This window comes from Callithrix jacchus, chromosome 14, assembly GCF_049354715.1.
Source record: "Callithrix jacchus isolate 240 chromosome 14, calJac240_pri, whole genome shotgun sequence".
NCBI classification, from domain to species: Eukaryota; Metazoa; Chordata; class Mammalia; order Primates; family Cebidae; genus Callithrix; species Callithrix jacchus.
Window position 1 is genome coordinate 28,510,939 of NC_133515.1, and position 14,885 is coordinate 28,525,823.

At 36.0% G+C, this 14,885-nt stretch overlaps 1 protein-coding gene across 13 annotated transcripts in view; it reads right to left on the bottom strand.

The window, feature by feature from the left end:
- The window catches only part of DNAH6 (dynein axonemal heavy chain 6), a 411,305-nt gene that overhangs the window by 304,102 nt on the left and 92,318 nt on the right, over nt 1–14,885 (bottom strand). For 12 of the 13 annotated variants that reach the window (XR_013526431.1, XM_002807522.6, XM_035272122.3 and 9 more), the window contains one exon: nt 7,592–7,712. Coding sequence is in view for 10 of the 13 variants with exons in the window: in XM_002807522.6 (XP_002807568.3) it covers nt 7,592–7,712 (121 nt within the window). In the remaining 3 variants the exon portion in view is untranslated. Of the gene's footprint in view, nt 1–7,591; nt 7,713–8,054; nt 8,066–14,885 lie in introns of those variants that run through there. The other variant, XM_035272132.3, reaches the window with a different exon arrangement.

Sequence of the window (14,885 nt, forward strand, 5' to 3'; positions counted from 1 at the left end):
TCAGGTAGGCGGTTCTAAACTCGCCTGGAAGTTTACACAGCAACTGGGTGAAGCCCACAGCAGCTCAGCAAAGCTACTGCAGGCAGACTGTGACTAGATTCCCTACTTGCTGGGCAGGGCATCTCTGAAAAAGGCAGCAGCCCATCAGGGACTTAAAAATAAAGCCCCCATCTTCCTGGGACAGAGCACCTGGGAAAAGGGGCAGTTGTGGGTCCCACTGCAGCAGACTTAAGTGTCCCTGCCCAGCAGCTCTGACGGGACCAATGGCTCTCCCAGCACAGCACTTGAGCTCCGATAAGGGGCAGAGTGCCTGCTCAAGTGGCACCCTGACCCCCATTTATCCTAAGAGACACCTCATACAGGAGAACTCTGGCTGACGTCTAGCAGGTATCCTTCTGGGACAAAGCTATCCAGAGGAAAGAATCTTTGCTGTTCTGCAGACCCCATGGGTGATTCCCAGAAAAGTAGGGTCTGGAATGGACCTCCAACAGACCTGCAGCAGAGGGGCCTTACCGTTAGAAGGAAAACTAAAAAATGGAAAGAAATAGCTTCAACATCAACAGAAAGGATGTCCACTCAGAGACCCTATCCAAAAGTCATCAATATTAAAGACCAAAGGTAGAAAAATCCATGAAGATGGGAAGAAAAAAGGACAAAAAGGCTGAAGTCACACCAAAAACCAGAACCCCTCTTCCTCTCCAAGGGATCACAACTCCTCACCAGCAAGGAAACAAAACTGGATGGAAAACGAGTTTGATAAATTGATAGAAGTAGGCTTCACAAGGTGAGTAACAGCAAACTTCTCTGAGCTAAAGAAGCATGTTCTAACCCAATGCAAGGAAACTAAGAACCTTAAAAAAGGTTAGATGAAATTCTTACTAGAATAACCAGCACAGAGAAGAACATAAACAACCTGATAGAGCTGAAAAACACAGCACAGGAACTTCATGAAGCATACACACATTTCAATAGCTGCATCAATCAAGCAGAAGAAAGGATATCACAGATTGAAGATCAACTCAAGGAAATAAAGTGAGAAGGCAAGATTAGAGAAAAAAGAATAAAAAGAAATAAAGCCTCCAAGAAATATGGGATTATGTGAAAAGACATAATCTATGTTTGATCAATGTACCTTAATGTGATGGGAAGAATAAAATCAAGTTGAAAAAGACTCTTGAGGAGAACTTCTCCAACCTAGAAAGGCAGGCCAACATTCAAATTCAGAAAATACAGAGAACACTGCAAAGATATTCCTCAAGAAGAGCAACCCCAAGGCACATAACCGTCAGATCTGCCAGCATTGAAATGAAGGGAAAAATGCCAAAGGCAGCCAGAGAGAAACATTGGGTTACCTGCAAAGGGAAGGCCATCAGACTGACAGCGGATCTCTTGGCAGAAACCCGATAAGCCAGAAGAGTAGGGTCCAGTATTCAACATCCTTAAAGAAAAGAATTTTCAACCCATAATTTCATATCCAGCTAAACTAAGCTTCATAAGTGACAGAGAAATAACATCTTTTACAGACAAGGAACTGCTGAGAGATTTTGTCACCACCAGGCCTGCCTTACAAGAGTTCCTGAAGGAAGTACTAAACATGGAAAGGAACAACCAGTACCACACACTAGAAAAGTATACCAATTTGTAAAGACCATCAACATTATGAAGAAACTAACAGGCATCAATTAACAGGCAAAACAACCAGCTACCATCAAAATGGCAGGATCAAATTCACACATAATAACATTAACCTTAAATGTAAATGGGCTAAATGCCCCAATTAAAAGACACAGACTGGCAAATTGGATAAAGAGTTAAGACCCATCACTGTGCTGTATTCAGGAGACCCCACTCACGTGCAAAGACACATAGGCTCAAAATAAAGAAATGGACGAATTACCAAGCAAATGGAGAGCAAAAAAAAAGCAATGTGTGCAATCCTAGTCTCTGATAAAACAGGCTTTAAAGGAACAAAAATCAAAAGAGACAAAAGGGCACTACATAATGGTAAAGGAATCAATGCAACAAGAAGAGCTAACTATCCTAAATATATATGCACCTAATACAGGAGCACACAGATATATAGAGCAAGATGACCTACAAAGAGACTTAGACTCCCACACAGTCATAGTGGGAGACTTTAACACTCCACTGTCAATATTAGACAGCTCAACGAGACAGAAAATTAAGAAAGATAACTAGGACTTGGACTCTGATCTGGACCAAGTGGACCTAATAGACATATACAGAACCCTCCATCTGAAATCTACAAAATATACATTCTTCTCAGCACCACATCTCACTTTCTCTAAAATTGACCACATAATTGGAAGTAAATCACTCCTTAGCAAATGCAAAAAATGGAAATCATAACAGTCTCTCAGACCACAGTGCAATCAAATTAGGACTCAGGATTAAGAAACTTACTCAAAACTATATAACTACATGGAAACTGAACAATCTGCTCTTGAATGACTACTGGATAAATAATGAAATGAAGGCAGAAATAAAGATGTTCTTCAAAACCAATGAGAATGAAGACACAATGTACCAGAATCTCTAGCACACATTTAAAGCAGTGTATAGAGGGAAATATATACCACTAAGTGCCCACATGAGAAGTGAGGAAAGATCTAAAATTGATACCCTAATAATACCCTTATTAAAAGAACTAGAGGAGCAAGATCAAAAAAATTCAAAAGCTAGCAAAAGACAAGGAATAACTAAGATCAGAGCAGAATGGAAGGAGATAGAAAAACAAAAAAAAAAACCTTCAAAAAATCAATAAATCCAGGAGTTGGTTTTTTGAGATCAACAAAATAGATGGACTGCTAGCCAGACTAATAAAAAAGAATAGAGAGAAGAATCAAATAGATGCAATAAAAATGATAAAGGGGATATCACCACCAATTCCACAGAAATACAAACTACCATCAGAGATTATGGTAAATATGGAAGTAAGTAAATAAACCAGTAAATATGGAAGAAATGGATAAATTCCTAGACACTTAAACCCTCCCAAGACTAAACCAGGAGGAAGTTGAATCTCTGAATAGACCAGTAACAAGGTCTGAAGTTGAGGCAGCAATTAATAGCCTACCAACCAAAAAAAGTTCAGGACCAGACAGGTTCACAGCCAAATTCTACCAGAGGTACAAAGAGGAGCTGGTACCATTCCTTTTGAAACTATTGCAAACAATACAAAAAGAGGGAATCCTCCCTAACTCATTTAATGAGAGCAACATCTTCCTAACACAAAAACCTGGAAGAGATACAACTATAAAAGAAAATTTCAGGCCAATATCCATGATGAACATTGATGCAAAAATCCTCAATAAAATACTGGCAAACCGAATGCAACAGCAAATTAAAAAGCTTATCCATCACGATCAAGTCGGCTTCATCCATGGGATATAAGCCTGGTTCAACATACACAAATCTAAAAATGTAATCCATCACATGAACAGAACCAAAGACAAAAACCACATAATTATCTCAATAGATGCAGAAAAGGCCTTAGACAAAATTCAACAGCAATTTATGCTAAAAACTCTCAATAAACTAGATATCTATGGAGCGTATCTCAAAATAATAAGAGCTATTTACAACAAACCCACAGCCAATATCATACTGAATGGGCAAAAACTAGAAGCATTCCCTTTGAAAACTGGCACAAGACAAGGATGTCCTCTCTCACCACTCCTGTTAAACATAGTATTGGAATTTCTGGCCAGGGCAATCAGGCAAGAAAAAGAAATAAAGATTATTCAATTAGAAAATGATGAAGTCAAATTGTCTCCATTTGCAGATGACAAGATTGTATATTTAGAAGACCCCATCATCTCAGCCCAAAATCTTCTTAGGCTGATAAGCAACTTCAGCAGAGTCTCAGGATACAAAATATATGTGCAAAAATCACAGGCATTCCTATACACCAATAACAGAGAGCCAAATTGTGAGTGTACTCCCATTCACAAATGCTATGAAGAGAGTAAAATACCTAGGAAAACAACTAACAAGGGATGTGAAGGATCTCTTCAAGGAGAGCTAGAAACCACTGCTCAAGGAAATAAGAGAGGACACAAACAGATGGCAAAACATTCCATGCTCATGGTTAGGAAGAATCAATGTCATGAAAATGGCCATGCTGCCAAAAGTAATTTATAAATTCAGTGCTATCCCCATCAAGCTACCATTGACTTTCTTCACAGAATTGGAAAAAAAAACCTTAAACTTCATATGGAACCAAAAGAGAGCCCACAGAGCCAAGACAATCCTAAGCAAAAAAAAAAAAAAAAACCCAAAGCTGGGGGCATCATGCTAGCTGACTTCAAACTATACTACAAGGCTACAGTAATCAAAACAGCATGATACTGGTACCAAAACAGAGATATAGACCAGTGGAACAGAATAGAGGACTTAGAAGCAATGCCACACATCTACAACCATCTGATTTTTTTTTTGAGATGGAGTTTTGCTCTTGTTACCCAGGCTGGAGTGCAATGGCATGATCTCGGCTCACCGCAACCTCCACCTCCTGGGTTCAGGCAATTCTCCTGCCTCAGCCTCCCGAATAGCTGGGATTACAGGCACATGCCACCACGCCCAGCTAATTTTTTGTATTATTAGTAGAGACAGGGTTTCACCATGTTGACCAGGATGGTCTTGATCTCTTGACCTCGTGATCCACCTGCCTCGGCCTCCCAAAGTGCAGGGATTACAGGTATGAGCCACTTCAACCAAAATGTCAAGTAGAGTCCTTATTATCTTTATCTGATTTATAATTTTCCTAGCTTTTTGAAGATCTTCACATGTAAAAACGATAGTTGATTAATGAGCAGGTGGTCATATTGTTGTGCTATTCTCAGAAGCATCTGATACTATTTTTTTGTTTTGTTTTTGTTTTGAGACAGAGGCTCACTCTGTTACCCAGGCTGGAGTGCAGTGGCATGATCTCGCCTCACCGCAACCTCAACCATCTGATCTTTGACAAACCTGACAAAAACAAGCAATGGGGAAAGGGTTCCTTACTTAATAAATGGTGTTGGGAAAACTGGGTAGCCATATGCAGAAAGCTGAAACTGGATCCCTTCCTTACACCTTATACAAAAATTAATTCCATATCGATTAAAGATTTAAACATAAGACCCAACACCATAAAAACCATAGAACAAAACCTAGGCAAAACCTTTCAGTACATAGGCATAGGCAAGTACTTCATGACTAAAACACCAAAAGCAGTGGAAACAAAAGCCAAAATAGACAAATGGGATCTAATTAAATTTAAGAGCTTCTGCACAGCAGAAGAAACAATCATTAGAGTGAACCAGCAACCAAAAGAATGGGAAAAAAATTTTGCAAGTTACCCATCTGACAAAGGGCTAAGAATCAGAATCTACAAAGAACTTAAACAAATTTACAAGAAAAAAACAACCCTATCAAAAAGTAGGCAAAGGATATGAACAGACACTTTTCAAAAGAAGACATTTATGCAGCTAACAAACATATGAAAGAATGCTTATCACCACTGGTCATTAGAGAAATGCAAATCAAAGCCTCATTGAGATACCATTTCATGCCAGTTAGAATGGTGATCATTAAAAAAATCAGGAGACAACAGATGCTGGAAAGGATGTGGAGAAGTAGGAATACTTTTACAGCGTTCATGGGAGTATAAATTAGTTCAATCTTGTGGAAGACAGTGTGGTGATTCCTCAAGGTTCTAGAACTAGAAATACCATTTGACTCAGCAATCCCATTATTGGATATATACCCAAAGGACTACAAAACATTCAATTGTAAAGACCCATGCACAGGAATATTTACTGTGGCACTGTTTACAATAGCAAAGTCTTGGAACCAACCCAAATGCCCATCAAAGATAGACTGGATAAGGAAAATGTGGCACATATACACCATAGAATACTATGCAGCCATAAAAAAGAATGAGTTCCTGTCATTTGCAGGGACATGGCTGAAGCTGGAAACCATCATTCTCAGCAAATTGACACAGAACAGAAAAACCAAACATGGCATGTTCTCACTCATAAGTATGTGTTGAACAATGAGAACATATGGACAAAGGGAGGGGAACATCACACACATGGGCCTGTTGGGGGTGGGGGCCTAGGGGAGGGATAGCAGGGGGTGGGGAGATTGGGGAGGGATACATTAGAAGAAATATCTAATGTAGATGACGGGGTGTTGAATGCAGCAAACCACCATGGCACATGTATACCTATGTAACAAATCTGCATGATCTATACGTGTACCTCAGAACTTAAAGTATAATACAAAGAAAAAAGAAATAAAAGACTCAGTTTCAGACTTTTAAAATTCAAGGGACATAACAACCAAATGCAACACCTGATCTTGGACTTGATCCCTGGCCAAATCAGCTGGAAGCTGCTTTACTTAGGAATTTTGAGCATGGAATAAGTGTATATATTAAGGAATTGCTATTGGGGGAGGTGATGCTATTTTCATTCTGTAGAAACATGTTTTAGAGATGAATATTGAATTATTTAACAAGAATGGAATGTGTAATTTACTGTAACATAGTTCAGCATAATAAAGAATAAAAAACTGAAAGAAAAACATAACAATATAAAGAGAAAATTAGTGCAGCTTCATAGAGGAAATTGTCAATGTAATTATATTTATACATAAGAAAATATGACACAAGAACAGAAAATCAAACACCACATGTTCTCACTCATAGGTGGGTGTTGAATAATGAGAACACATGGACACAGGGAGGGGCTATCACACACTGGGGTCTGTTGGGGGGAAATAGGGGAGGGACAGTGGGGGGTGGGGATTTGGGAAGAGATAGCATGGGAAGAAATACCAGATATAGGTGAAGGGGAGGAAGGCAGGAAATCACGCTGTCATGTGTGTACCTATGCAACAATCTTGCATGTTCTTCACATGTACCCCAAAACCTAAAATGCAATAAAAAAAGAAAATAAAGCAAGCCCATGAAATAAAAAAGAATATGAAAGACATGCTTCATGTTATAAAATAGCAAACAAATATACTTATTTTTATAATTTTCTGAGAACTTGCTTGCCTGAAATTTCACTTGGGTAGTGTAGATTATCTTTTTTTTGTTAAAGATAATATTAGTGAAATAAAATCGTTTCCCCTTAGGTCTCATTTCATGAGTTGTTGATTCATACCCTCCAGATCTTAATGTAGACCCAAAAGAAAAAAGAATAAGTTCCTGAGACAGAAAAACTTATGTAAACTTTATTTAATGTAATTGGTAAAGGTATCGATTCTTTTCTACTCCTTCCCATATTCAGGCTATATACTCTTAACACTGATACAACTTTAAACTAAATAATAAGTGATTAGAAAGGAATGGCGATCCATAGCATCCTGAAATAAAATGCTAATACTGAATAAGGATAAAGGAAAAAAATACTTCTACAGAAAATAACCTAGAAATTAATTAACTCTTGTCTTTTGTCAGGCCAACTATTTTGGGCTATCATTTCTGTCCCCAAACACCACCAAATAGAAACCTAAAAGACAACAAATCTCAGTATTATACTTAGACAACAAATCTCAGTATAATTGGACAAGTTACCAGGTTCCTGAAGTTTAAGAGCTTGTAAATCAAGACTTTCATTTTCCTTGAAGAATATCTGGAACTTTTCAAAGGTTGCTGCATAGATGTTGGCAGATTCAAATGCTGCCTGAATGGTTTCCTAAATGTTATAAATAAGCAGACAAATATGACCATATTTTAGTTAGCAGAATTTAATTCAATACAATTAAACAACAGCAAAAAAACCCACACAAGCACTCATACTTTGTGCCCAATACTATGTTTTGATTTGGGAAACATGAATGAAGGAAGGTATCATCCTTGATATCAGGAGCAATTTATGGATTCAAGAAGAAATTGTTATGAAATTTTAAAAAATGCATTTTAAACCTGACTTTTGAAGAATTATTCCTTGTGACTGAAAGGAAACACACTTGTAATTTGTTTCTGCTTCATGGTGAACTTATATATTGCTAGTAAGCATACGAAAAAGAGGCAATACCTGTTTATTTCCCAAACTGTATGTCTTATATCTTAAATTGTTTTTAAGCAAGGACAAAGCTGTTTAGCATGCCCACAAAATCACTTGCTTAATCTTCCTTCAAATCCTCTGCATTGGCCAGTCTCTTATTCCAAAATGTCCTTCATACTTAGCCATAGTAAAAACCATTTCTTCATCTCTCTTAAACTTGGTTCCAGCCAGTATATCCCCACAAAGTTTTTTTAAACCAAGACAATGATTTCAGTCTGTTTAATAACGATGTCAAGACATATGTTCAAAATCTATGAAAGGCAGTTAGGATTTGCTTGCTGTTGGTCCATGTCGACTTGACTGTGCTCCTTTCCTTTTCCTTGTGCTTTCTACCAAGACTTGTAAAGGCCTGCAATTTGTCCCAGGAAAACCAGAGGTGATCAATGTAATTGCACAAATCCCAGAGTCATGCCTTATGGTAGTAGAACGTCTAATTACAAAGAATAGCACACACCCCATATATCTATATTTAGTTATGTGTTCATTTATTTTATTTTGATAGGCTTTTATGTAATCTTCCAGAATGTTTCTGCTGTTTCTTTCTTTATAATAAAAATGGAAAAAAAATTGTATCAAGCTATGTTTCCTTTGAACTGACTAAATAGTGTCTCTGATATGTGATCATGCCAGTGCTAGAGATAATGTAAGTCTTGTAAATGGAAAGCCCCGCCAATGTTCAAATATGATTTCAAAATATTTTCATTTTGAAATAATGTATGATTCACAGGAGAGTTACTGGAATAGTACAAAGAATTTCATATATCTGTCACCAAAATTCCAACAATTTATCATATTTACTTTATAATTCTCTCTATATACATATTATTATACTTTGAATCATTTGGGAGAAAGTTGCAGACATGTGGCATATTTACCCCTACATATTTCAGGGTTTATTTACTAAACACAAGGACATTTTCTTACATAACCACAGTATAATGGTCCAAATCAGGACCATTATATTAATATTGTTATCTAAATATAGACCTCATACAAATTCTACCATTTGTTTCAGTAATAAATTTCATAGTAGAAGGAAAAAACATTTTTTGTTCTTATCTATTTTCCTACCTAGGATCATGTATTACCTCTTTTCATATCTTTTTGGTTTTCTTCAATCTGGGACAATACTTCAATCTTTCTTTGCCTTGTATGACCTTCACATTTTTTAAAGGTATCTTTCAAAATGTGTGCACAGTTGTGTGCATATTGTGCATGTGTGTGTTTTATATTTCCTTATGATTAGATTCAGATTTAAATTTTTGGCAGTAATACTACATAACTGATGTGTGTTATCTGCAGCATCTCACAGAGCACTTGTTGATTTGTCTCATTACTGGTAATATTAACACATTGGCTAAGGCAGTGTTTGCCAGGCTTATCTCTGTAAACTCACTATTTTCCCCTTTGAAATCAATAAATAGCTTATGGATAGAAAATTCGAGGCTATGTAAATATCCCATTTCTCATCATACTTTTGCATATGCATTTTAGTACACATCAGAGATTCTTGGTGATTGCTGATGGCTTCTGTATTGATTTTTCTATTTGTCTTTTCTTTCTACATGTATCTGTTTGCATTCCACCAAAAGAAAAACTTTCTCTTCTCACTCATTTATTTAATTTGTTAATTCATTATTTCACAGTATGAACTCATATATTCTCATTTATTCAAGGGATTTGGTACATATCAAATTGTCCCAGGGAGACCCTTTGAGCTGGCTTTTTGTCTTTTCTACATGTCTCCATTGTTCTCTGGGCATGTTCTGATTTTTCAGCTCAATAATATTTTCTACATTCATATTGTACTATCCTGTACCACTCTTTGAAGAAGAGAGTTCTACAAAGAGAACAGAGAGAGTTCCTTTTGACTGGGAATGATATATAGAAACCAACATGTGGATACTAGATGTGCCCATTAGTATTGGTATGTCATTGCTCCTAGGCTATTTCAGCAGACAGGTCTAGGAAACACACATACACCCCACATGCAATCTTGAAACCCTACACATTTCTCTTTCTTTCCACAGATCAATTAAAAATCCATGAGTTCACAACTCCATTCCAATGGAGCAACATAGGGTTCATTCTAGCTTTCCTCTTCCATATTTGTAACTTCCTTTCTGAGGATGAGTAACCTCATCTCACCATTAACAATATATTTACTTATTTTGCTCCACTCGAAATAAAATACACAGAAAGTAGTTTCAGCTTGCTAACACACTAATACCACTGTAAAAAACAACTTACTAACCAGAGTTCAGTATTTGCTGCAGTTATGGTGGTTTTCATCCTTAGGGTATGTGGCCCAAATACTGTGCTCAAAAGTTACTTGGCTTAGTTATTTTCCCCCTTCCTTTTATTGTGACTATTTATTTCACTTGCAATACATGCAGGTTTTTTTTTTTTTTTTTTTTTTTTTTTTTTTTTTTTTTTTTTTTTTTTAGGGTATTGCTCTCCATTTTGTTGACATTTGTTAGAACTATATGAAGAGGTATACTCAGAAAATTGTCACTTCCCCATTTTTTTTTTCAGTTTTTACCCACCATCCTCACCCTTTCTACACCATTCACATTACCTCCTCTAGGTAACTAATTTCTTTAGTTTCTGGTTTATCTCCCTTTCCTTCCTACTTTTGACATGAACAGTAGTATATTACAGATTTTCTTCTGTACTTTGTCTTTTCAATCTAACGTATATTCTGGAAATCACTCCATATTAATTATAGCCAAATTCCTCATTCATTTGTTCAGCCACATAGTACTCCTTTGTGTAAGTGTATCATAGATTAATCAATAATTTTTCTATTCATGGCTATATTGGCAGTTTCCAATATTTTTTTTGCAGTCATAAACAATACTGCAGTAAGTAACCTAGTGCATATGTACTTATGTATTGCTGAAAACGTTTTTTTTTTTTGAAATGGAGTCTCACTCTGTTGCTCAGGCTGGAGTGCAGTGGCACAATCGCAGCTCACTGCAACCTCTGCCTCCCAGGTTTAAGCTATTCTCTGCTTCAGCCTCCCAAGTAGCTGGGATTACAGGCACCTACCACCATGCCTGGCTTTTTTTTTTTTTTTTTTTTTTTTGGTATTTTTAGTAGAGATGGGGTTTCACCTTCTTGGCCAAGGTGGTTTTGAACTCCTGACCTCGTGATCCACCCATCTCATCCTCCCAAGGTTCTGGGATTACAGGCATGAGCCACCATGCCTGACTGAAAATGTATTTTTAGGGTACATTTTAAAGGTGGTATTGTTGGGTCAAAAGGTAAATGCATGTATAGTTTTGTTTTGCAAAATTTTTATTTTTTGCATTCCCATAGCATAATGTGAGAGTGTCTGTTTACCCATAGGCTGATCACCAGAAAGCACTGGTATACTTTTTGATTTTGCTAATCTCATAGTCAAGAAATTATACCCAGTTTTATTTTAATTCACATTTATCTTATAAGCAGACTAACTTTTCATATGTTTAGATGCTATATTTAGTGAATTTTTTATCACATGTTTTGACCATTTTTCTTTTTTAAAATTTAATTTAAGTTCCAGGGTACATGTGCAGGATGTGCAGGTTTGTTATATAGGTAAATGTATGTCACGGTGGTTTGCTGCACCTATCAACCCATCACCTAGGTATTAAACCCCACATACATTAGTTATTTATCCTGTTGTTCTCCCTCCTGCCACACCCTGACAAGTCCCAGTGTGTGTTGTTCCCCTCCCTGCGTCCATGTATTCTCATTGTTCAGCTTTCACTTATAAGTGAGAATATGTGGTGCTTTCTGTTTCTGTGTTAGTTCGCTGAGGATAATGGCTTCCAGCTCCATCATGTCCCTGCAAAGTACATGAACTTATTCTTTTTTATGGCTGTGTAGTATTCCACAGTGTACATATATCACATTTTCGTTATCCAGTCTATCACTGATGGGCATTTGGGTTGATTCCATGTCTTTTCTATTGTGAATAGTGCTGCAATGAACATGCATGTCAATATATCTTTATAATAGAATAAATATTCCTTGGGGTATATGCCCAGCAATGAGATTTCTGGGTCAAATGCTATTTCTGGTTCTAGGTCTTTGAGGAATCACCCCACTGTCTTCCACAATGGTTGAACTAATTTCACCAGCAGTGTAAAATGTTCCTATTTCTCCAAAGCCTCACCATCATCTGTTGTTTCTTGACATTTCAATAATTGCCATTCTGACTGGTGTGTGTGGTATCTCACTGTGGTTTTGATTTGCATTTCTCTAATGATAGTGATGTTGAGCTTTTTTTTTTTTTTTTTTAAAAAAATGTGTTTGTTGGGTGCATAAATGTCTTCTTTTGAGAAGTGTCTGCTCATGTCCTTTGCCCAGATTGCAAAAAGGTCTCCTATTCTGTAGGTTGTCTGTTTTGATGATAGTTTCTTTTGTTGTGCAGAAGCTCCTTAGTTTAATTAAATCCCGTTTGTCAATTTTTGCTTTTGTTGCAACTGCTTTTGATGTTTTGTCATGAAATGTTTGCCCACACCTATGTCCTGAATGATATTGCCTAGATTTTCTTCTAGGGTTTTTATAGTTTTGGGTTTTACATTTAAGTCTTTAATCCATCTTGAGTTAATTTTTGTATAAAGTGTAAGGAAGGAGTCCAGTTTCAATTTCCTGCATATGGCTAGCCAGTTCCCCTAGCACCATTTACTAAATAGGGAATCCTTTCCCTATTGTCTGTTTTTGTCAGGTTTGTCAAAGATTAGATGACTGTAGTCTTATTTCTGAAACCTCTATTCTGTGTCATTGGTCTATGTGTCTGTTTTTGTACCAGTATCATACTGTTTTGGTTACTGTAGCCTTATAGTATAGTTTGAAGTTGAGCAACATGATGCTTCCAGCTTTGTTCTTTTTGCTTATTATTGTCTTGGCTATAAGGGCTCTTTTTGTTTCCATATGAATTTTAAAGTAGTTTTTTCTAGTTCTGTGAAGAATGTGTTTTGACCATTTTCTACCTAGTTTTGGTTTCGCTTCTCTCTAGTACTAGAAATATGAGCCCTTAGCTTTACCATATGATACAAATAGATTCTTCCTGTTTATAACTTAATTTTTACTTTGTTTACAATGTTTCCTTGCAAAAGATTCATTTGTGTATAATCAAATTTATCAATTCATTCTATTCTTGCATCTAGACTTTTGAGTCATAGATAACTTTTTTAATGAACAAATTATAAAATAATTTGTCCATCTTTACTTAGATGTGTGTGTAGAATGTGAACTACAGATCTAATTTTATCTTTATCCAAATAGCTATTCAGTTGTACCAGCTCCATTTATAAAAAAAAATTCATATTTGTCTTATTGATTTGAGATACTATATATTTATACATTTCTATATGTACTTTGCTGTCTACTCTATCCTACTGGTCTGACAGCTATCTGTGTGGCATTACTATATTCTTTTAATTATAGAGGGCATATATTAAATATTTGGGTAGTATAGTACCCCTCATAGCTTTTCTTTTTTCAACATTTTTGTAGTTATTCTTAAAGGTCTATGCATATAAGCTTTATTATAAACTTTTCAGTATTTTTATTGGCATATGTTAACATAAATTAACCTAGAGAGAGAAAACATCTTCATCATGTTGAGTCACCCCATTTAAGAAATTTTTTCCAAGTCTATTGTTGTGTCTTCCAGAATACTGTTTAAAAACATAAAATTGTTCTTCATATGGGTTTTAAGCATTTCTTATTAAATTTATTCCTAAATATATTACTTTCTTTGCTGCTATTATGAAAGAAGTATTTTTCATCAGGCATTTACAATATTCTAGAATAATTGAGGTAGCATTGTGACTATCTGTTGGTCTTTGGAGATTTGATAAATTTCCCCCATTTGGGCCTGGTGCTTTTTGTAGGGTGTTTCTTTGGTAACTTTCTCTATATCTTCTGTAGATATTGGTAAGTGTTCTATTTCTAATGTGAACAATTCCAATAAATATGTTTCCCTAAAATACTGTCAATTTTAACTAACCCTGAATGTAAATGGTCTAAATGCTCCATGTAAAAGACATAGAGAGGACAGTTGGATAAAAAGACAAGACTCAACCATTTGCTGTCTTCAAGAGACCCCTCTCAAATGAAAAACTAAACAAAGCAGAAGTCACTATTCTAATAGCAGACAAAATAGAGTATAAGCCAACACCAATTAAGAAGAAAAAAAGGGCATTACATAATAATAAAGGGTACGATTCAACAAGAAGCCTATTCTAAATATATACATAGCCAACACTGGAGCACTCAGGTTAATTAAAAAGTTACTTCTAGACCTACAAAAAGACATGGACAGCCACAAGACAATAATGGGAGACTTGAACATGCCCACTAACAATGACAGATCATTGAGGCAGAAAACTAACAAATAAATTGTGGACTTAAACTCAACACTCAAACAACTGAGCCTAATAAACATCTATAGAATACTCCACCAGACAATCACAGAATATATGTTCTTCTCATCTGTACACAGAACATATTCTAAGATTGACCAGATGTTCAGTCATAATGTCTCAATAAATTAAAAAAATCATACCAAGTATACTCTTGAACCACAGTGCAATAAAAATAAAAATCAATATCAAAAAGATCTCTCAAAACTACACAAATACATAAAAATTAAACAATTTGCTCCTGAATAACTACTCTGTGAATAATAAAATTGAGGCAGAAATTTAAAAAGTTTTTCTAATCAATAAAAATAGGAACCCAAATTACCAAAATACCTGGGATGACGCTAAAGCAGTATGAAAGGGAAAATTTATGATGCTAAAT